General features: G+C 36.4%; 1 protein-coding gene across 2 annotated transcripts in view; it reads left to right on the forward strand.

Annotated features, from left to right (window-relative positions):
• The window catches only part of LOC120523506 (interleukin-1 receptor accessory protein-like 1), a 1,790,033-nt gene that overhangs the window by 161,871 nt on the left and 1,602,388 nt on the right, over window positions 1-25,774 (forward strand). For both annotated transcript variants that reach the window (XM_039744882.1, XM_039744883.1), the window contains exon 2: window positions 5,231-5,333. In XM_039744882.1, the coding sequence (XP_039600816.1) occupies window positions 5,249-5,333 (85 nt within the window). In that variant the 5' untranslated portion in view covers window positions 5,231-5,248. The remainder of the gene's footprint in view (window positions 1-5,230; window positions 5,334-25,774) is intronic.

Here is a 25,774-nt window from a genome sequence, read left to right on the forward strand (position 1 = left end):
GATAGATAGATAGATAGATAGATAGATAGATAGATAGATAGATAGATAGATAGATACTTTATTAATCCCAAGGGGAATTTCACATAATCCCAAGGGGAAATTCACATGAAGCATGGTGTTGTGGTTTTCTTCAAATCCTGGTTTTCTTCAAATTTTCTGAAATTAAACAGTGACAAAATTGAGGTTCTCCTAATTGGTACAAAATCAGCAAAGCTGATAATCTTTCTCTTGCTATTGATAACTCATTTTTTTCCCCTTCACCTCAGGTCAAGAGTCTAGGTGTCATCCTTAATAGTACTCTATCTTTCCAATCTTACATTAATAACATCACCCGGTCTGCTTATTTCCCCCTACGTAATATTAATCGCATCCGCCCCTCCCTCATTCCCCATACCACTGCCATTCTTGATCACTGTCTTGTTACTTCTCGCCTGGACTATTGCAATTCACTCCTCTTCAGTCTCTGTAATAAATCTCTCCAAAAGCTTTAAATAGTCCAGTATTCTGCTGCTCGCAACATTAGTCGAACCCCATCTATTCACCATATAACTCCGGTCTTGCGGCAGCTTCATCATCTCCCGATTAAGTTTCGAATTGATTTAAAAATTCTGCCATTAACATTTAAGGCCAATCATAATCTCATCCCTCCATATCTGTCTGACCTTCTTCATGGTGCCTCTCTCTCACCCGTCTTCCCACCATGGGGAGCAGAGCATACAGCCGTTCTTCTCCCAAGCTCTGGAACTCACTACCTACTGAGCTTAGAAATATCGAATCATTTTCAACCTTCAAAAGTAAACTTAAAACCCATCTGTTTAAAACGGCTTTTTCTCTAGATTACAGTGGCTTTGTTTGGTTTTAATTTTTATATTTTCTGTATTTTTTGATGTTTTAAGTTTTGTTTATAATGTGTTTATTTATTTATTTATTGTTTGATTGGTGTCCTTGAGTTCTTAGAAAGCCACCTTGTATAAATAAAATGTATTAATAATAATAATTTTAATTAATAATTAAATTATAATAATAATTAATTAATAATAAGAGATTTTTATTTTAAAGATAAAGCAAACTAAAGACATTACTCGTGTAGTTAATCACTTGAAGATAGAAATCACTTTCTCAAATTTATCTGTCGTACCAATTTTTTTTTGTTTATAATGGAAAGACTCACGTAATTCAGTTATTTCTGAATTCTGCCTACTTTGGATCAACCTTTGGCAAGGCTTTTACATGACATTTCCCACTGAGAGGCTTCTGTTTCAACCTATAATACATTACATTGTTGTTATCACAGTTTATACTTCATTAATGTACCTTTTTGAACATTTCTTTGTGATGTGTTGACAGCCATTATTGCACCAGTACACTTACCACACATGAGCTATTAGGTGGTGAAGTAGTGAGAGAGAGAGAGAGGCAATTAGAGAAATGATTAGGGGCCATGATGGGCGATTTAGCCAGGACATTGGGATAAACTCTGCTTTTTTTTTCAAAAGATGCCCAGGGATCTTTAATGACCACAGAGTCAGGACCTCAGTTTTATGTTTCCTCTGAAGGACGGCGCCATATTTACAGCACAGTGTTCCTGTCACTGCGCTGGGGCATTGGGATCCACACTCAGACTACAGGGGTAAGCTCCCCCTGCTGGTTTCACCAACACCTCTTCCTGCAGTAACCCAAACTTTTCCTAGATGGTCTCCCATTCAATTACTGGCTGGGCCTGAACATGCTTAGTTTCAGGTGGATGACCTGCGAATGAGTTGTGGGTGTGCACTTTAGGGCCTCACTTTGTTGATGAGACAGACTATATTCAAATCTTAGGTTCAGATATAACTGGTCAACATTTATGTACTGATATTTTGAAATTCAGGCTTCTCAGAAGTCAATAACAGTGCCCTAGTTTTAGTGGTCAAAATGAAAATACAGATATTACATTTTTACTAGCCAAAGTATTATTGTAATGTAGATATGTTAAATAGCAAAGACCACAAAAATAGGAGTTTGAATGAGACATTAATGTTATAGCTAACTACATACTGTACATGTATATATGACTTGAATTTTTGAAGATGCTTACTTACCTTGTTAATTTCTGCAATACATATGATAACTGCTAAATTCAATTTTCATGTCTTAACATTTAACATTTTCCAGAAAGGACTTAGTTCATATTTTCCAGGATTAATAAAATTTGTTCAAGCCCTTTAGGATACCATATGTTTTGCGCTGAATTCTAACATTGCATTAGCTGCTGTTAGGTGGTTATGTGGGTGGGTGCTGGTATATTTTTAGAATTATGTTTTATTTAATTTTTGATGTTTTCTAGATACATTACTTTAAAGCTTTCTCTAATTATGAGCTGTGCCATTTGAAACTAGAAATTAGTTCAATGAGACAGGTTTTCCAGTCTACTCTGATTTGTAATAGAAATGAGTAATATTTTACTAAATGTTTATATGATCCAACTTGAGTAGTGTCATAATAATCCTGCTAGTTATACCATTTGTTTGCAGTGCTGTAAAAAAGAAAGCTTAACGGTAATGTAATTTAATTGCTGTTACCCGTAACGTCAGGTGATACAAGGTAAAATAACCCTAGTCTTTTATACTTTGAGCTACTTCTGTACATGATGCACTGCACTTAACAAAGTTGTGTATTAGTTCTATGAAACTCATTGTGACCCTATGAATTTGCAGATTTATTTTTAGACTAAGGCCAGTTTAGGTTTTCAGTTATATGGTAAGGGCCAACTACAATGCAGACATTTCAGCTTTCACACTTTACATTTCTTGGTTTCATATATAATGGGATCGTAATCAATTACATTGGAAAAGTTCTGAAAGACTAATTTGAAAATTTGAACACATTATCTCCTAATCAAACTGCAGATGGAAATATAAAACATACTATAAAATAGCAAGCTATAATTGACTATTTTGGGCTGTTTAATAGTTTAACTTTGTTGTGATTATATAATCCACAGTGATTAAGATTTATATTGATGTTCTGCTCAAAGATGATAAATGCATGTGAGAGTGTGACGGAATGTTAACAAAATGTAGTGCATTAGTATGCACCTCTCCAATGAACAATATTCACCATGTAAGACTATATAGTGTATAAAATGAATTAGGAATTAACAGAAAAGTTTGTATTGTAGGTCAGTGCTTCCTTTTCTTATTCTAGAGACAAAGCTTTGACTGTTGGCATAGTCAGTGTATGATGTTGTGTTTTCTTTAGGCAATTTAAACTTTCTCTTACATCTTAAACATGGTAATGGGTGACTAAAATTTGCTTGGAATGAGAAAAACCTATGGTTTTGAGATCACATGAGCACTTGAACTGTGATAAGGAAAAATGGGTATGAAAAAGCAGTTCCAGAAAGAAGAAAAGCAATAATGTTCCAGTTGTAGAAAGATTTAATTATGGTAGGTATGTAACTATCTATACTGGGACTTACTCATGAGTGCTCAGGACTATAAAACAGTGTTTGATATATCAGATAAATCAATTAAGGAAAATATAATTAATTGCAGACCTGTTAATTGATTTGAGAATGCTGAATCAGAAATTATTTCTGAGAACTCTGTTAATACCAATGTCTTGTTCTGATCCTAATATAGATTAAAACAAGTATAGAAGACCTATTTAGTCAATTGGGTTAAACTAGTTTTACAAGTAAATAATGTGACATGCTTTGTGATGTCTTTGACAATACATGCCTAGTCTCCTTGTTATACCTGTCTCTTATAACATGGGGCTTTTAAATTGATTTGGGTAACATGGTAAAGAAAAATTTAATGTGGGTTGTATTTACATATATTTGAAATGGATTTTAGACAGACAAAATTGAATTATTGTGAAATAAACACAGAGTAGCAGAAAGTTGGGGTCACGGATAAGAGTGACTCCATTTATTAAGTGTTGTTTTTTGTGAAGCAGTTGTGTGACACATTGTCTGTCTGTGATGATTGTTAGTCTTTAAAGACTAAGCACAGGACACTGTTTCCGTTCAGTCAAAACACTGACATGTAATGAAGGACTTTTTAGTCAAGCATGTAGGCATAGTGGTAGGTGAAGTGGTGGAGTGAGCCAGATTGGGATCATTGGTTTTAATCTGGTTTGGTGATTTTCATGCTTATGGTGAAAGCTAAGAAATATGCGACTGCTATTTTTTTTTCCTGCAACTCCTTCACGTGTCACATTTAATTTAGCCTATGTAAATCAGGACTTGAAGTGAACTGGTACTGTATTTAGTCCATGTTTCTGAGCCCCAAACAATATCCCCACACCCAAAAGTAGGCTAATGTGATGTATGAATATCATGGCAATCGAAACTTCAAGGCAGACCCCAACCACTTTAACCACTCTCTGATAAAATGCATTTTTATCATCTCGCTCAAAGCTCTAATATATTGCATATATTATGCTCTAATAAATGTTTAAGTTTATTGTCAAATATACAAATTATAAAGAAATTCTTCACTGTGTATTTGATAAACATATGCTGTATGTTGTCTCTCTCCAGTTCCATGATCAGCATGTATACCTAGTCAAATGAGGACTTTCTTCTTAAATGTTATTTCTTCAACAATAAAAATCTGTTAAGATATTAGAAAAATATTGACATTGGTATTCATATGAAAGTTTATTATTATTAGTATTATTATTATTCATTTAACCAGATAGCTTCAAAATAATAAAAAAAAAAATCTGAGGAAAAATAGGTAGGGCAGATTTTTAAGAAAACAATAGCAAACTTACACGATTCTAGAAAATGGCATTTCAGAAATTTAAGATTAATTCCTGTTTTTTGTGCAGCTTTTAGGCATGTTGTATTGCTTTGGACATTCACCAAGCTTGAATTTCAATTATAATTTCAAGAGACATATAAATTACTTGATTTTTGGTGGTAGTTTGTTCAATAGGTGTACCTTTGTAAATGCTAAATCTGAATATACTGATGCTCTCTTCCAGTCCATGGAGAACTTATTGATTTTAATTTTACTGCTGTGGGACTAATATTAACATTGATATGTGACATTTAAAAGAATTAATTCATAAACTGCCATCAGCTGACACTTTATGTCAACATTTGGTAATTGAATAGTAATGTGAAGTAGGAGTAACAAAATTGGTTTGGTGTATTAAATAAAAAATGTTACATTGGGAATATATCACTCACTGTTCATTAGTAATTGTTTTTTTCCTCTCTCACCCTACTAATCAGGGCATTTTTGAAAGTTGAATGATGAAAGCTCCTATCCCTGTCTTGATCCTACTGTATGCTGTTGTAATCAAGAGTCTAAAGGTTGTCACCAAAAGAGGTTCAGGTAAGCAAAGTTATCTTAATCTTGCAAGCTTTGGTTAGCAGTGCGTGTTTTTTCTTTTTCCCTTTTTGTTCATAAGCTTTAACACAATATATGGTACTACAGTTGCTAAGTAACTACAATGCCGTTGCAGTTATGTTAATGTCTTGTAAATGTAGTTATTTCTTCTTTAGAACTAAAGTCGTTGGGGATATGAAGCCTCGTAATGAATCCTACAAAGACACCTGATGTTTATTGTATATTATCAATGACAGTTGCTACTGTTAATAGTCGGACGCTACAGTAAATTTTTTCTTCAATAAGTCAAATCTAATATAATCATTAACCCTGGTGGTCTGTCTTTTGTACAAATAAAAGAACTGCTTAATGAGCACATTGTCTATTTATAGGAAGCTGTGGCACTATTTAAATAATGCTCTTATTGTTGGCTGAATATAAAGGCAGCAGAGCTGTTTGAATCTTTTTGCCGTTTCACTCCATTACCAACATAGCATAGCTGTGAGACAGTGATTTTAAGAGCATGGTTTCATTTTCTAAATATTTGAACTGATACATCATTCAAACTAGAGATTAAGAACAAAAACATTTTTTACAAGGCAGATAGAAACTGAATTTTAATTGGTGTTTTGTAGTTTTGAAAATAAAAGCTGTGTATCAAGGCTTCTTTTTTTGCTGTTGCATCTAGAAATAGATACCTTTACAATATTCAAATTAATGACTCTGCAGATGTTAAATAGTACAGTGTATTTTGGTTTTGTTGAGAGTGTTTGCCTTTTGTTTTCTGCAAGAAAGATATGCACCAAAACCTATATGATTTTTAAGTTGTGTACTGTTGTGAATGCAAATAATTATCATTGCTTAAACAATGTTTTATGCCACACTATGCCTTAGACCAAATATTATAAGTTCAATTTTAATGCCTTTGTTTTAATAATAAGATGTACCTTTCAGTTCTTAACCTCAATACAGCATAGTTTACTTAGCTCTGGCTTAGGGAGGAAAAGAAAATTGTTTTGAGAATGTGAGGTTAGAGGCACTTGTTAAATAAACCATTGTCCATGTCTGACATTGATAGATGGTACCTAGAAACAAATTTCTGTGTTTCTTCCGTGGTTTTTGCAAAAGCAACTTTCTTCTCCATTTACCATACAATCTTAGAATAAAATGGAAGGATGTGGTAAATGAGCCAGTTCTGCAAAAAAGTTTGAAAGACTTTGTGACCACGGAATTACAAACTGCAAAAGCATCTATTGATCTTAGGAATTTGTGGATACTTACAGTAGAAGTTTGTAGTGCTGCCACATAAATATAATATGTTTTCTGCTGTCGATCGGGTGTTGTGGGGATGATTCTTACATCCGAAGATTGACAGTGGAGCCCCAGAGGTAGAACTTCTGGTTTTACTGTTTTCTTTCGGGGACTGATTTGCATAAAGCGCGCCATTTTAAAGAGAGGAAGAAGAAGAGGAGGGGAAAGGAAAAACGCAGAATCAGAGAATAAAAAAACAGATCAGCTACTGCACGGGCCATGTAAGAAGTCCAGGATCTCCTACAGTCCTGTCAGAAGGTGGATGTGATTATTTTGATCAGGGAATTAAACGTTCCACTAATTCCTAATTCAAAAGTAAATTGCGTCTGACAGGAGCCCTCAATTTACTAGCTCTATGCTTCAAGAACTGTATACAGCTTGGGGAGTCAGACAGAAACTCACTACGGCTTACCATCCACAGACAAATTTGAAGGAAAGAGTAAATAGGACCCTGAAGACTATGGTAGGCTCCTATGTGGGCGAACAACACCAAAACTGGGATAAGTGGCTACCGGAGCTCTGATTTGCTATCAACACAGCGGTGCATGAGGCCACTGGTGCGACACCTGTTCAGGTGGCTATCGGCTGACAACTCAAAAGTCTCCTTGACCGTCTTATCAACCCAGCACCTCTCCCTGATTAAAAGACATACACCACAATTCAGATCCTCGAAAAATTAAAGCAGCAAGTACAAAGGAGGTTGGTGAGTGCAAGATCCAGGCAAGTTAAGTATTATAATGCACGACGGCGAGTGGTACCCTTTGCTGTCAGGGACTTAGTTTGGACTAGGGCTCACCCACTCTCCAGTGCTGTCAACAGGTTCGCTGCTAAGCTAGCGCCCAAATGGATGGGTCCAGTCAAAATTATAAAACGTTTAGGACCGGTTAATTTCCGCATACAAAGGGGTTGTGGTGTAGATGCCATAGTGGAAACAATTCATGTGGCCAATATCAAGCCCTACTTTGGACCCGTGGTTCCGTTGACTTGGATATAACATATAATATGTTTTCTGCTGTTGATCAGGTGTTGTGGGGATGATTCTTACATCCTGAGATTGACAACGGTGCCCCAGAGGTGGAATTTCCGGTTTTACTGTTTTCCTTCGGGGACTGATTTGCATAAAGCGCGCCATTTTAAAGAGAGAAAGAAGAAGAGGAGGGGAAAGGAAAAAAGGAGAATTGGAGAATAAAAAAACAGATCAGCTACTGCACGGGCCATGTAAGAAGTCCAGGATCTCCTACAGTCCTGTCAGAAGGTGGATGTGATTCTTTTGATCAGGGAATTGAACGTTCTGCTAATTCCTACGGACTCAGGTGAGCTATTTCAAAGGACTTAGATTATTGTATCATGGCACAAGACTGACTGTATGTCTTTTATGACGAAGATGTGATTACAGCTAGGAGTCCGCAATTGTCAAAACTCCTCGTTTTGCCTGTCGGTATCAACAGGGCAGAAGTGTGGACAACTGAGGATCTATTTACCATCTCTGGAAGGAGAACTGGGGGAAGGAATATTGTTATTGTGTATATATGTATATATTTGTGGCACTACAATATATGGGTTATTTAGGGTGGGGGGGGGCATATGGGTAAGGGATTGTGTTCTTTTTTCATTTTATGTAATATATTCGTTATGTGATGATAGATACTGACTATTAGTTTTTTATGGGCTATAAATGATCGGCATTAAGGGACTGTACCATGTAGAATAAAGGATATACGGGAAATGTATTGGGGTGTGATATTGGCCTATCCTTTTATCATCTGCCGTCACTTAGGACAGATTGGTGGTAGCAATCATCTCGTGTCAGTGCGTGGGACGAATTGTTACATGTTACCAATGTGTACATTTCTAATTAGGTAGCTAACTTTTTATGTCCAGTTGTAATTTCTCAGTAGTAAAGTGTACTGAATTATGAGTAGAAAGGCTCTTGTATTGGATATGTACTGTTCAAACTGAACGTAGAAAATGTCTGAAGAAAATAAAATCATAAATATGAGGTATCTACAAAGTTCAGTTAATACTTTGAGACCAATTTTTTAAAACAAGTTTTTTTTTAACGAATATAGAAGTATTCAGTTGTGATAGAATATAAGAGGTAACATAACATCAAGAATGAGATAAACCATACAGCAGAATTAAAACACAAAACTGTCACTGTGTTTCCTATGTTTGCTTTTCCATTTTGTTATTTAATTTATATTTTTCTTCTTCTGTCTCACTACTGGGAAAAATTGCCTATATTAAACAGAGAACACCTATGGTAGTCTTTGACCACTAAAACACTGCTTCCAATATGAAATAGTCTTGTCAGAACAACAATTTATTATTTCTGTCAATGGTTCTCTTGTAATTAAGGTAAAACATTACTTCCAAGCATAAAAATGGTATGAGGTGGATTGGATTCTTCCATCTTTAGACCTTTAATATTTTGAAACACATAATTCACTGAATTTAAAAATAGAAAAGGAAAAGGCAGAGAAATCTAAAAAGAAATAACTGAGAAGAGTAAGGAACAGTTATACTTGGAATAGTGGCAGCATAAGAGGGGATAGATAACCAGAGAGCAGCCACAGGAGGACAGTCTCAGAATATGTGGAAGAAAGTTTTTAAAGTATTATGCAAGCAAATGTGCTTAACATTTTTAAAAATGATACTTCAGCACATAAAATCATATTGAAGGAATGTTTGAAGCCCGTTTACAGGTTACAAGGACAGGCTCCTTGCCAGCATCATAAGACATGAGTAGCAAAAAAGGCTTAACGGAATAGGCTGAAGATGACATAAAGTGGCACAAAGGATGCCTTAGTACTGAGAAGAGAATTTCCATGTTTCCTAATGAGAAAGAGGGGACTAGAGAAGGAAGGAAGATGGAATAGAAAATGATAAATGAAGAGACTGGATTGTAAGGAGCAAGTCCCCTGCCATTTGACCTCCCAGGGAAAAGCAGCATTAAAACAAAATGACTACCAACATTAACTGTATTACTAAAAATTATTGGCATACTGGAGTGCCAGAGAGGAAGTGATTAAATATATTTTTCAGCATTCCCATATATCTAAAGAACATGTGAAACAATTGGGCTAAACACCTATCCCAGACAGCTTTGGACGCGAGGCATGAACAAACCTTGTGAGAGGAAACCCACACAGACTCAAGCAGAACATGCCAACTTGATGCAGGAAGGACCTGGGACTTGAACCCTAGCCATCTCCTCTGAGAGGCAGCAGTGCTCCCCAACTCTTTGCAGTAATAATACAAAAAAATGTAAAATGTTCCAATTTTCAAATCAGTGCTCTAAGTTACCAAGCAAATATGAATGTTAAGTGGTGTGCATTTTCTATTTTCTAAATTATGATTGTTGTTAACAGCACACATTTTATAAGCGTTTTCATAAGACATATTGGAGGAGTGTGCGGTATATCTGAATGTTTTGAAAGTAAATCTTTGTTATATTTAGTGAAAAATCCTAATTCAAAAAAGTAAATTCTTTTTTGGCATTGCAAGCAATCTTTGCTTCCATTTGGGAGATGAGCATCATCCCAACTGATTGGAAAGTGGGACTTTTCATCCCTATCTGAAAAGGAATATGTGATCACTTGGATTACAAGGGGATAACATTGCTCTCAGTGTAGAGTAAAGGCCTTGCTAGGGTCATCCTCAATAGGATCCTTGATCACTTACTCACTTGCTAGCAACCAGAGCAGTCTGGTTTTACGCCCAAGAAACTACCATCAACTGCATCCTGGCACTGAGAGTTCTAATGAAGCGCAAACATGAATATCAGCAGAGTATCTTTGCAGCCTTTGTGTGAGACATCCTGAGACTTTGTTGGATCATCCCATTGTTACTTGGTATCATGGCTGGCATGTACACTTATACTGTGAATGCTGTGCAGAGTGAAGGCAGAACCACTGCATTTTTCTCATTTGATTCTGGGGTTTATCATGGATCATGTTCTTGCTCCTACTTGGTTCAATGCTTGTACGAACATGGTCTTGGGCAGGGTCGTCGGGTCCAGTGGCTGTGGGGCATATGTTGGTGAAGAGAGATTCACTAATCTTTGCTTGCAATGCTGTGATCTTTGTGGAGTTGATGAAGGCTGTGACTGGCTCTCGAGAGACTGAGTAAGGAGTCTGAGTGTCTTGGCTTGTGAGTGTCCTGGATAAAAACCATGATCTAGGCTATTAATGACCTCTGGGGCACAACCATCAGCAGTGTGTCTGTCTGCAGAGAGAATGTCGACCTCGTCGAGAGGTTTACTTACATTGGCAGCAACATTCATGTCTCTGGTGACTCTTCTTATGAAGTCAGTAGATGGATTGGGAGAAAATTGGAAGTTTTGAGGTCGTTGAAAAAGGGTGTGTGCACTCCAGATATCTTTGCAAAAAGTTGAAGGTTCAGGTCTTTAGAGGTTTGGTGCTACCTGCCTCGCCATATGGTTGCGATATATGGGCACTGTCCAGTGACCTGAGATAAAGACTAAGACTCCTTCTGTACTGTGTCTCTTCGGAGAATCCTTGGGTACTGCTGCTTTGACTTTATGTCGAAAAAGTGACTGCTCACAGAGTCCCAAATGAGGCACATTACCTGCATTGTGAGGGGCCATCAATAACGGCATTACAGCCATGTGGCACGATTCCCCAGGGGTGATCCAGCTCACAGGATCTGAGCGGCTGGACTAGACCAAGGGGATGCCCACGTAACACCTGGCTGTAGCAGATAGTCATTTCTGGAGGGTGGGACTGGATCTAGTGTGCATGGAGGGTTGCCAACTGGGATTTCGAGCTGTTTCGTCATGTGATGGGTGCGGTACCACGCTGTACCAATGCATGCTGACCTGACTGCAACTAAATAGAAAGGAAATTAGGGAGGAACACAATTTTGAGATATTAAGTTGCACTTGCATTAACACTAGAACCCCTGAAACCTGAAAGAACTCGTAACCCGGGCCACCTTAAATTCTGTTGCACCTCTCCATTAGCATCTTTTGTTTTGCAAATGTGTCGATCAGCACAAGCAGCCAGCAGACTGCTATAACAACCCCCAAACACCACCCTATTGCTGGAGCTCAACGTGGTCAAAAAAGTTCTCCTAGCTCAAGTCTGTTTACCTGACTGTGAGGTGCCTAGAGTTGTAGAGGGTAAACAATATACCGGTATTTGGAACACATGCATTTCATGTGTATTTCGTGTCCAGAGTGATCTATATAAACATAGTAACATATAAATGTTTTTTATATAAAAACCATCACAAACATAATTACAAACAGAACTTTGCATGATACCTTGGAGAGCTCTGTAAGCCCTGCCATTTCATTGAAGGACATACGTGTGGCAGATTGACAGGATGACGCCCGACCTGTTGCTGCATCCAAATGGTTCCATCTTTTGCCTTTACACCTGGTGCAAGCTGCTTTGTTCTTATGTGTGAGGGGATGTTTCTTGTGGGGAGGGCTTCTGTTATCTTTCTTTGATGTAGAACCCTCATCCTCATCTGAGTTCACCTCTGTTGTACCACGTTTTTATTTGAATACAGCAGTGTCATATCAGGGTGAGTGTGAAGGTGACTGAGAGAACAAAACTAAATTAAAAAAAAGCTAACCTTTAGAAGTACCATAAATTTACACCGGCTGTTACAGGATCAAAACAGATGTATGTTTTTTCTATAGCAGTAACAATAAGAGCAGCTCAATACTCAAATGGGAATTCATGGATACGCCCGGAATTGAACCCACAACTTCTTGATTATGAGTCAGCAGTTCTTACTGCCGCACCACCCAAGCAGTCGTGTCAGTGTCATACCCTAACCCGATTTTTTTTTCTCTTTCTTTGGGTTATGTTGTTTTGTGTACCTTTTGTAAAAGTGTTTATTTGATATTTGGACTTAAGTCTTGACATTATACACTTCATGTCAAATTTTTGTCATTAGTACTATAATATGCAAAAAACATTCTGTTTTAGCTATGTGTTCAGCATTTCCTGCTTGTCATCCTACATTTACATAGATTGTTGTCAACACAGAACTGCATGTGTTCCAAATAATAAAATATTATCTACCCTATACAATTCCAGGCACCTAACACAGATAAAGAGCCTTGAGCTGGGAGAACTTTTTGCTCGAGCTGCGGTGGTGGGGGGCATGGAATAAAAGTCTGCTTGCTGCTTGCGCTGATCAATACATTTGCAAAACAAAAGACACTAATAGAGAGATCCAAAAGGAATTTATGGTGGCCTGGGATTACAAGTTTTTTCCTGAGATTCAATGATTCTATTGTTAAGCATAAACCACAGCATATGTTTCCTTTCTCAAGATTTTTTGAGTAATTATTATAATTGTGTGCAGGTGTACAGTGTGTGTTGATGACTATGTGTATCTATCTATACACACTTTTTGTATGTGTACATATAGGTATGTATATTTTAATCGTGACAGAGAACAGATACTGATATGCAAGATAAAAAAAATCAAAATGTCAGTCAAATGGAATAATGCTTTTCAGTAGTATTGTAGCTTTGCCAAAGTTGGTATTATTTGAACTGACAAAATTGACTATCTTCACTAAAGAACCAGAATGTAGTTATTAATGAGTTTAACCATTCAGTGCTATATCGTTCCAGTCTACTGTATCTCTGAAAGACTGAAGAAAATGATGCTCAAAAGGTAGTCACATTTCCAAGCTCACATTGCGATGTATAAAAACTAAACTTGACGTAAAGCCACACACATTTTTATGCCAGCTAAATCCTTGGTGTAAACAAGTTCTCCGCTCGGTTTTGGAAACTGGCGGCACCCAGTGTCAAAGCAGTGGTTTTGTTCCAGTGTGGTTTCTCTTTCTTTTTTAGATCCACATTCGTGACATGGCTTTATCAAATACACTGAAATTAACCACATATTGTTCATCAGTTTAAGGCATCTGATTGTAATTAACCTGTAACAATATAATGTTCCACGGAATGGCCACAATACAGGGGGTCCTCGGGTTACGACACAGTTCCGTTCCTACAACAGTGATGTAACCCGAACTTTGGTGTAAGTCGAAACACACTCTAGCCTAAGTCACTTACTTGTCTTAACACATTTGCAATATCATAATCTAGATCATAAAAACACAAAATCTAAGCCTGAGAAAAAAGAAAAGGACATAAATATACTGTACTGTGCGCTGTACTGTAGTAACAGAAAAAATGAGAGTAAAAAATGCTTACCTTTATTCCTTCTCATGCCTCAATTTTTTTTAGGTTTTTATGGGAGTGAGTGTTGTAAACTCGAAACGTTGTATGTCGAAACATTGTAACCCAAGGACCCCTTGAATTGCAAATACCATAGCTACTTTAACATTGTCAGTGTCAGTACACTACTCAGAGTATTTAATCCACTGTATCTGAGTGTGGAATCACAGTTCTACAGTAGCTGATCGGAAAGAGAATTATTAGGATACAGCATCAAGCCATGCGCACTGTTTATTGAAATGATCTCATACGACAAATGCTTCAGAGCGTTTCCTGTATGGACCTTGCGGTTCAGAAACAGTTTCATCCCAAGAACTATAAATGCACTCAATCAGTCCATCAAGTGCTCCTTGTAGAACTGTTTGTACTTATAAGTGCAATTACCTCACTGTAAACTTGTGATAGTTATAATACTTCACAACCTGAGCCACTTTATAATATGCGTATTTACATATGATAATGATATTATTTTTGAGATGAAATGCAGCAAATATGTTTATTACATTATACAGATAAAATGTTAACATCATTTAAATAATATATATTGTTAATAATTAAACATGTGAGGACACAGTGTTGCAGCGTTTCATACCTTCTTTAACACACTACTTCTCCGCTGCGAAGCGCGGGTATTCTGCTAGTATATATATATATATATGTATATGTAGACTCAAACCGATTATGACAGCAGCAATCCAAGCTGTGAGAAAACACTAAAAAGGAGGTGTGTCAGACGTCGTGGTACATTTTCTGATGCAGCTTGACGAAAACAACTTTGTGACGCTGCCGCCAAATACACAAAACAATTACTTTGACAATCATGTTACATTATTTTTAAAATGTTTCCTTTTCTTTTTCATAACTTCTTTAACACACGACTTCTCCGCTGTGAAGCGTGGGTATTTTGCTATATATATATATATATATATATATATGTATGTGTATATATATATATATATATATGACAGCAACACTCATAACAGTGACAAAACAATTACATTGACAATCATGTTACATTATTTTCAAAATGTTTCCTTTTCTTTTTTTGTAATTACTTCTTTAACACACTACTTCTCCGCTGCGAAGCGCGGGTATTTTGCTAGCTGTAAACTAAATGTAAAAACATTGACTAACACTGAGAAAACCTTGAACAGAGAATGCTCGAATCATTCACTTTAAAAACAAGCCCGGTGCATTCATAACTGCCTCTTCGGCATTACGTGGCCAGCCCTCTCTCTCTCTCTCGCTCAATACACAGGAAGAGACTGAACACATGCGGAAATCATCGGCGCGTATGGACCGGAAGGAAAACTCGCTTGTTCATCACCTGAGTGTGTGGTCGTGAAGAGATGCAAAAGTTTGGCGAACTGTTTGGTCGTAATCCGATTTGTACGTGTTCAGAAACGTTCGTGAACTGAGGTTCCACTTTACTATGAAGATATTTCAATGTTCCTTAAGTTTTGAAGAATTGGCATTCTAAACTTACAGATGGCTTGACATCTATTACAGAACTGATTGTATAGCAATTGGGTACTTGGAGAAAAAAAATGGACAGGAATTGGGGTTAGTACATTTGAAAGAGACAATACTGCTGCAATAAATTATTTCATCAAAGGTCGCGCACGGCTCAGCAAGCATCTTGTGGGAAGCAGGAACAGTCTCTGGACAGAGTGCCAGCTCATCACTATCACTGAACCACTGTGCTCCCATGTTTAATAACATGCTTTAATTGCTATCCTGAAAATGATATCAAGTATACATCTCGGTATTTAATTTATTTACAGAGCTGTAATATCACGAATGTAATGGATTTTGTGTCCTGTCGGAGAAAGAGAAAGCCCATTTAAGAAGCACATAGTAATTCACACACACACAGAGCACATAGAACACATATGAAACAAAGCATTTAATGTGCTACTTTAGTGACGATGGTATTTGATAAACTAGTAAATTATAGATTTTAAGATGAAGTTTATGATGTTCTACTTTAATGACAAAACAAACTGTGTGATTAAAGTGGAAATTTTGAGATTAAAGTTCCGTGCTTTTCCCCCCGTGTGCCTATTTTTTTTTCCTTTTCTCTGTATCCTAATAAGCTTCCATATGACTCTCAGACAGTGCGCTATGGCTTGCCTTTTCACGGCAACTTTTGATATGTGACAAAGTCTTTTTTATTTCAGACTTTGTGAACTTGAACATTCAAGTTTTTCTGACACTCTATGTCACTTGATCAACTTCCTTTTGTTGTTTATGCCACTGTTTAAACCAATAAATAGTACGTTTTTCTGTGCCTCCTCTTGGTATTCGCTGAAATTGTTCTATTTTCCCTCATGGTTTTGCCATTGTCTTTTAACAGAATGCTGAGCTTAAGGGCTATTTATATTGATTTGCATATTCAAAGGGGCGTAATTCTGGGAGGAGTTGAAGAGTGATGGCAGGCGCGTGCATGTGCGTTACTTTTCATTCTGACCGGAATTTATGTTGCAGAATAACTTGGAAGTTGCCGAATGTGCAGATTTATACATCTGGATTTTTTTGTGTGTACGCACATTTCCGCTTTTGTCCATATGCCATGTTTTAGTGTGAATTCTACAAACGCTTTTGCATGAGCCCCCAGGTCTGTATCTTGCTTTGTCACATTGAACATGAATTAAATTCAGTGGGATTGAAAATGTTGTTGTGTTATCTCAATAAATATAATCTGTGCTTAATGCATAGTTTCTGTTACTATAACATTTGAAATGATTATTAATAATTACATTTTTTCCTATGTCTTTTTTAATCTATAAATTAGGTTTTTTTAATCCATAAAACTTCAGTGAATTTAACACAGATTTACAGTGTTTCTATTAATACTTATAAGCATGGTGATTCTGCACCTTTTTTACACTGTTTACCTAAAATCATGCATGAAATATTTTGGCTCACTCGATTCCTGTTGCATATGTTGAAACCTTAGTTATAGAAACATCTTCAGCAATGCTGTTGTGATGTCACTTTTAGAGCCTTTTTTTGTCATGCAGACTAAAAGACTGAATTTTGTGAGACATTTTAAAACATTTCTTCAGTTTTTATTTGACATATTTGCTAAATGTACAAAATGGAGATAAGTGAAATTCAAACTCGAAAATAAGCTCCTCTTTGTTTAAAATTGTGCAAGTAAGTAAATGAACATCAGGTTAGTTTAAAATAATTCTTGGGCTTCCTGGTCTATTTCTTTTATATTATTGGGAAGCAGTATTGGTAAGTAAGAGCTAATTTGAAACTTTATGTGCTTCAATGAACATTACATATGTTAATATTGTCATAATTAAATATTACATGATATAACCAAAAAATCATTTGACTGTGTTTATCATTAATATTAAAGAAGACAATATTTACAAATCAAGAATACATGTCAGAGTGCTATGTTTTATTTTAGTAGGAATCAGTACTGTCCAAATAAACATTGATTTTTGACAAGCTGCACTATATGAAGACAAATTGTGCTTTGGTAAAATGTTCTAGGTACTTTTGAGTTTCACAACTGAACCTCTGTCTGTGTGAAAAATGTGCACCTGCTGGTGCGAAATTTCAACACATTTTGAAATAACCACACACAAGAAATGTGCTTCCTAATCCTACACTTGAGCCCCTGTGAACAACCAGCAAGTGGGTCACTAAGGTGTTGTGCCACGCAGTATTACATTCCAGTGGTATGCAGCTATTTAATTCATGTGTTTTTTCATGGTAAAAATAGGAGGTATAGGAAAAATTTAAATTACTTTAGTTCTTAACTTTTTTAAGGAGTGGATGCGGCTGTCTAAATTATTTTGGTCACCCCAATTTTACTATGACTGGCAGTTCTTCATACCAATGGTGCTAACGGCATGGACTGAAGCGCTTCTTGGTTTTTGTCATGAAAGTACTACCTTTCCTTTTTTTTTTTCCTAGCATCATTCTGCTATTACTGTCTTAAGTATGTCTTTCACTGTTTAGCTGAAAGTAGTGATACTTTTTTTTAGCATCATTGCATTAAATTATTTTAACCTCCTAATAATAGAATTAAAAGGTTAAGCTTTCTTAATTTGTACCTTTTTTTAGGTATGATGCTACTTTTATCTGCTTCTATGAAAAAAGTATGTGCAGTACATTTAGAATTTGTACACATAATGTTAATTTAAATTTTTTTTATCATAAAATTGTTTTGTTCTAATCTAAACATCTTTTTGAACATCTAATTTGCCAGTTAGCTGCTAAGTAGAAGCCAAGTAGTAGTACATTTCAAAATACAATAATACATGTACTGTGTATGAAAAGGGCATTAATATAGACTAATCAAGTTCATGCAGAGTTTTTATACTTCTAAACAGCAGTATACTATAGTCATTAGTTCACTGAGGGCAATCAAGTGCCATTAAATGAATGACAACTAATGACCTCCTGGCTTGCTTATATTGTGTTTATCCAAAAAAATGTTACGTTTGCCATTATATAGGCACACTGAATTTTATTCCTTTTTTATTATGTCAAACATAGCTTTTCTTGGATTTAGAAACTTTACATAAAAAAGTATTAGTATTTAGTTCCCAAGCCTTTTAAATAAACTATTCCATGACTAGACCTATTAAATTGAAGTAGTGTATAATTTTTGTGATATTTATTGGTTAATAATCATGCAAATGTGTTTATTGTAATTAAGTACTAAATAGCAAGATTGCACATGAAGTGAAAAATGTTTTTTCATATTCAGGTTATACCTGATGAAAAGTAATGCTTTTTTCCAATCTGATACCCTCCCATAATTGAACATTAACAAAGTTTATAATTATGTACTGTTGGCATATTTTACAGAATATGGAATTCATTTATGCATTTCTTACATGATATTACTTAAATAGCTAGAACAATGAAACATCACCTGTAATCTGGCCATTGTATAAAAAAAGCATTTGGGAATGTTTATATATGTTATATATATATATATATATATATATATATATATATATATATATATATATATATATATATATATATATATATATATGTTTAAGAAACGTCTACTGTCATGGCAACGCAAAGAAGATATCACCGGCTGTCTGATCCGCTTGCAATGACACTGGTTCCGTAATTATACATCCTTTTCCCTTCTCGGTTACTATCTGTTTATGTTTTAATTACAATTATATTATACACATTTATGTATGTATGTGTGGAAGAAATTAAATTAATAACTTTTTTTTTCTCTTTTTACTATTCTAAAGGAGACTGTTAAACATCATACCCTTGATTTATTGTTGTTGTGGTTATTATTGTATTAGGGTTTACTATGCTTATCCAGGGCCACTTTTTAACACCATTCCCTGGGTTTACTATCTTAACATTTCAAGACTGTTGAAGATTGTTTTTTATGCTTATAGTATTTAGACTGTATCGGCAGTAGATATTACAATGTTAATCCTCATACGCCACTGCAAGAGGCTTGTTTTGTTTTGGATGTGCTCTGTCTCTAGGTATGTCAGATGACTGGGACTTTGGGAAGTGGGGTCCAGACTCATGTGGGGAGGCAAAATGGGTGGGGGGACTGGCAGGGGAGAGAAAGAGAGCAATCTATCTCTAATCTATCCTTTTAATCCTTATAATTATACAGTGATCCCTTGCTGTATCGCGCTTTGACTTTCGCGGTTTTGCTCTATCGTTGATTTTATATGTAAGCATATGTAAATGTATATTGCGGATTTTTCGCTGATTCGCGGATTTCTGCGGACAATGGGTCTTTTAATTTATGGTACATGCTTCCTCAGTTTGTTTGCCCAGTTGATTTCATACAAGGGGCGCTATTGGCGGATGGCTTAAAAGCTACCCAATCAGAGCACGTATTACATATTAACTAAAACTCCTCAATGCTATAAGATATGCCTCCTGCGCGGTGCTCGATTGTTTGCTTGTCTCTGCCTCTATCTCACCCTCTCTGACATTCTCTGTGCCTGACGGAGGGGGTGTGAGCAGAGGTGCTGTTTGCACAGAAGCTGTTTGCCTAGTGGATACAGACGCTCCTCTAAGAAATGCCACTTTATCGAGGTGCGTCCAAAAGCACACTTATTGATTTTTTGATTGTTTGCTTTAATCTCGCGCTCTCTCTCTCTCTCTCTGACGTACTCTGCGCTTGACGGAGGAGATGTGAGCAGAGGGGCTTTTTGCACAGAGGCTGTTTGCTTAGAAGATAGGGACGCTCCTGTAAAAATGCTGAAAGGCTACCTTCGCATTGATCCCTTCATTGCCGCTGCTTTATCGCGGTGCTTGCATACTTAAAAGCGCAACAGCCCTATTGATTTTTCATTGTTTACTTTAGAATTAGAATTAGAATTAGAATTAGAATTAGAATTAGAACAAGAACAATCTAGACGAGAACAGGCCATTCAGCCCAACAAAGCTCGCCAGTCCTATCCACTTGCTTCCTCCAAGAAAACATCAAGTCGAGTTTTGAAAGTCCCTAATGTCTTACTGTCTACCACACTACTTGGTAACTTATTCCAAGTGTCTATCGTTCTTTGTGTAAAGAAAAACTTCCTAATGTTTGTGCGAAATTTACCCTTAACAAGTTTCCAACTGTGTCCCCGTGTTCTTGATGAGCTCATTTTAAAATACAAGTCTCGATCCACTGTACTAATTCCCTTCATAATTTTAAACACTTCAATCATGTCACCTCTTAATCTTCTTTTGCTTAAACTGTAAAGGCTCAGCTCTTTTAATCTTTCCTCATAATTCAACCCCTGTAGACCTGGAATCAGCCTAGTCGCTCTTCTCTGGACCTTTTCTAGTGCTGCTATGTCCTTTTTGTAGCCTGGAGACCAAAACTGCACACAGTACTCAAGATGAGGCCTCACCAGTGCATTATAAAGGTTGAGCATAACCTCCTTGGACTTGTACTCCACAGATCGTGCTATATAACCTAACATTCTATTAGCCTTCTTAATGGCTTCTGAACACTGTTTGGAAGTTGATAGCTTGGAGTCCACTATGACTCCTAAATCCTTCTCATAAGGTGTACTCTCGATTTTTCGACCGCCCATTGTGTATTCAAACCTAATATTTTTACTTCCTATGTGTAATACTTTACATTTACTGACATTAAATTTCATCTGCCACAAATCTGCCCAAGCCTGTATGCTATCCAAGTCCTTCTGTAATGATATAACTGATTCCAAATTATCTGCTAATCCACCTATCTTGGTATCATCTGCAAACTTAACCAGCTTGTTACTTATATTCCTATCTAAATCATTTATATATATTAAAAATAGCAGCGGCCCTAGCACTGACCCCTGTGGAACACCACTCTTAACATCGGCCAGTTCTGATGAGGTTCCTCGCACCATCACCCTCTGCTTCCTGTGTCTGAGCCAATTCTGCACCCATCTAAAAACATCACCCTGAATTCCCACTTCTTTTAACTTGATGCCCATCCTCTCATGTGGCACCTTATCAAATGCTTTCTGAAAGTCCAGATAAATAATATCATAAGCTCCACTTTGATCGTATCCTTTTGTTGCCTCCTCATAGAATTCCAACATGTTAGTAAAACACGACCTCCCCCTTCTGAACCCATGCTGACTGTTCAGAATAACTCTTTACTCTCTCTCTGACATTCTCCGCTCCTTACGCGCACTTTGAAGAGGAAGGTATGTTTGCATTCTTTTAATTGTGAGAAAGAATTGTCATCTCTGTCTTGTCATGGAGCACAGTTTAAACTTTTGACTAAAGGGTGTTATTTCATGTCTAGAGGGCTCTAATAATGTTAAAAAACGTATTTAGAAGGTCGTAAACAGGTTTTCTATGCTCTAACTGCGAAAATATTAGCTTTATAAATAAAGAATCCTACTTCGTGGAAATTCATTTATCTGTCTGGAGCGGATTAACCGCGATAAACAAGGGTTTACTGTATAACTGTGCGGAGAATATTTATAAACAGTGTGGGAGAGTTTCTAAGGGCTTAAAATATATAAAAATAATCATACAAACATATGGTTTCTACTTCGCGGATTTTCACCTATCGCGGGGGGGGTCTGGAACGCAACCCCCGCGATCGAGGAGGGATTACTGTAATTACCAACGTAACAAGAGACTGCATGGCAATAACCCCTGGGAAAATTGAAAATTAAGGTCAAAGCTGTCTCACTGTCGGTTAATACTAAAATTGACATCAAAAATTCAGTATCAATGTCTCCAAGACATTGGAGGCTCTGATCAGGACGCTCGAGAGACTGAGTGCCCTCTTGGGCACAGCCATCAGCAGTGTGTCTGTTTGCGGAGAGAGTGTTGACCTTGTTGAGCGGTTTACTTTCCTTGGGAGTGACATTCATGTCTCTGGTGACTTTTCCTGTGAAATCAGTAGATGGATTGGGAAAGCATCTGAGGTCATGAGGTCACTGGAATGGGGTGTGTAGTGCTCCCTATATCTATGCAAAAGGACAAAGGTCCAAGTCTTTAGAGTCCTGGTGCATCCTGTCTTGCTATATGGTTGCGAGATATGGACGCTATCCAGTGACCTGAAATGAAGACTGGACTCCTTTGGTACTGTGTCTCTCTGGAAAATCCTTGGGTACCATTGGTTTGACTTTGTGTCGAATGAGTGGTTGCTCATGTAGTCCCAAATAAGGCACATTACCTGCATTGTGAGAGAGCATCAGTTACGGCACTACGGCCATGTGGAGCATTTCCCCGAGGGTGATCCGGCTCATAAGATCCTCATTGTTGGGGACCCGAGTGGATGGACTAGGCCAAGGGGTCACACATGTAACACCTGGCTGCGGCAGATAAAGGGTCATTTCCAGAGGGTGGGACTAGACCGTGTGTCTGCCTGGGGGGTTGCAAGTCCCAAGTTGTTTCGCCTTGTAGTGAGTGCTGCAACGCACTGTACCAGTGCATGCTCCCCAATTTGACTTGACTTGAAAGTTAAACATCCCAGAGATTGTATTATACTTGGGTGCAGAAAAAGCATTTGATATAATTGAATAGAACTACCTTTTCACTACATTGGAAAAATTTGGGTTTGGCCCAAACATTTGTGCATGGATCTACTGTATACCAATCCAGAAGCATCAGTTTGTAGTAACAGTAATTCAGACTACTTTAAACTAGAACATGGTATCAGACAAGGATGCCCCTTGTCACCCAGTACTTTTTGCAATCACCATTGAACCACTGGCAGTTCACTGTTCTCTATATGCAGATGATATAGTACTGTATATATCAGACCCACAAAATACTGTGACTGAAGTCCTAACAGCACTAACAGAATTTCAAAAGATTTCTCGTCTCAGAATTAATTTGAGTAAAAGTGTGCTCTTTCCAGTGAATTCTCAAGCACACAATATTAGATTGGACATCTTCCCTTTTATCACTGCAGATCAGTTTAAATATCTAGGGGTAAACATCACAAGTAAACATAAAGCTCTTTATCAACAAAAGTTTGCCTTCTATATGGAAAAAAGTATGCAAGACTTGCATAGATGATCAACCGTTCATCTCACTTTAGCTGGAATAATTTAACATTATTAAGATGAATATCCTCCCTAAACTTCTACTTTATTTAAAAACATTCCATTATACATCAATGAATCATTTTTTAAGAAATTAGATTCAACCAGAACCAAATTTGGCCTACAAAGGCCAAAGGCAGAAGGTGGCATGGCTCTACCTAACTTTCAAATTTTATTACTGGGCAGCAAACATACAAACTATAAAAACTTGGACATGAACACAAATAGATGAACATACACAGGCTTGGTCCACAATAGAAATAAAATCCTGCAGTACTTTTTTATATTTCTTGCTTTGTGCCCAGGAAATGCACTTTATCACCAATATACTAAAAAACCCAATTGAGCTTCACTCAATCAGAATATGAAAACAATGTTGGAAGCATTTTAAGATAGAGAATCTTTTATTGGTGGCACCGGTGCACGAGAACCACCTTTTTCAACCCTCGCAAATATACACAGTTTGTAATGTCTTGAAAACATTTGGGATTAAATCACTTAGAGGTCTGTACATAAACGTCTTTGCATCCTACAAACAATTACATTCAAAATTTAACTTTCCAGCAACACATTTCTTTCACTATCTTCACAATTAGAAGCTTTGTTAAACAGAACCTGCCCAATTTACCTCACCTCCCACCTCTCTCAATGCTGGAAAAATATAGCTCAGTTTCAAGGACTTAGACAGCATTTCTGCAATATATAAAACTATTTTCTAGTCCCTCCCTTTCAAAGATCCAAGAGGACAGTGGGAAAAGGATCTCTCACTCAACATTTCCCCTTGGGATTAATAAGGTATCTCTCTCTTCTCTTTCTCTCTCTCTCAGAAAAGGAGTGGAAGGCAGCAATCCAGAGAATTCACTCAAGCTTCATATGCATAAAGCATACAATTATTCAACTTAAAATTATATATTAAGCACATCTGTCTCATTTAAAATTGTCCAAAATGTTTCGAAGGCAAGATCCAACCTGTGAACACTGCAATCAAGTTCTAGCCTCAGTGGGTCACATGTTTTGGGCCTGCACCAAATTAACATCATTCTGGACCAACATTTTGAAATATCTTTCAGACAGCCTTGGTTTCACAATCCCTCCTAATCCTTTAACAGCTGTGTTTGGTGTACTCCCAGGTGGGTCGAGAAGGACAAACAAACTGTAATTGCCTTTACTACACTATTGGCTCATAGACTTATCTTGCTAAACTGGAAGAATCCTAACTCTCCTCTTTTAAGTCAGTCGGTAACTGATGTTATATATTATTTGAAATTGGAAAAAATCAAATTCTCACTTAGAGGATCTGTTCAGAAATTTTTGAAAACCTGGCAGAATCTAATCAAAAACATTTTAGAATAAGCTTTTAAAGCACTGAGGAAGCAGATTCACTCCCAATTTCTTTTTATTCTCCATTTATCTATATTCACTTATTAATTTATCTATTTACTTATTTTTACTAGCTTTAAATTTTATTCTGCTGCCCATGCTCTCTTTCTCAGGGATAGGGGTTGATTTGTTTTCAATCCTATTCTTGTTAAATAGATCTATTTGTTTGGAATGTTGTGTGATTTCAATAAAATCAATAAAACAAAAAAGAAACATCTACTGAAATTTGTGTATTTAAATTTAGAAAGCTTGAAAGTGGTATGTTTTTGCAAAGAGATAATGTAAAACTAATTTTAAATAATTACTTGTTTCTATAATAACTTTCCAGAAGGTTCAAAATAACTTTAATGAGTATATGTACTTCATTACGTCATTTTTATTGAAAATAAGAAATCTTGATTAATGAGTTTTGTCTTCACTATGGATATTGTACCAATGGACTGATTTAAGTTCCCTGAAGAAGAGGATCAAGTCATTGATCAATGTTTTCATTCTTAACGTAGACCCTATATTGTTTAAAATATTCAGTTACCTTCAATTATTGGATAAAATTTTATTAGGCTACTAAGTTTTAAATGGTTTATAATATCATTTAATCTTAGGTAAAAATGGCACAAAAACATTAGGCAAAAGTTTACTCTGTAAAAAGAAAAAACTTGTGAAAACCACAATAAGCATGATTTAATTGTTTTTGTGTGGAATTTTTCCATTTATTTCATTTAGTTAACTATTTGTGGTTTAGGAGAAATGCCAAGTCCATGTTGGAAATCAGCTAAAAAAAAGTAATTTTAAGGTTAAATTCTTTAAAGTTAATGCATTACTTATCCATTGTTTGTTAGAAGTACAAAGTATATAGTAAAGGAACAATTTTTTCTTAACTTTAACTTATTTAACATTGATTTAAAAAATGCTAAATGTGGCATGTGATGTTGGCAATGTCACTGTGAGATTGTTTGTTTTGCTCATGTTATACTTTGTAGGCACGTAATAAATAACCCAA

The sequence above is a fragment of the Polypterus senegalus genome, chromosome 2, assembly GCF_016835505.1.
Source record: "Polypterus senegalus isolate Bchr_013 chromosome 2, ASM1683550v1, whole genome shotgun sequence".
NCBI classification, from domain to species: domain Eukaryota; kingdom Metazoa; phylum Chordata; class Cladistia; order Polypteriformes; family Polypteridae; genus Polypterus; species Polypterus senegalus.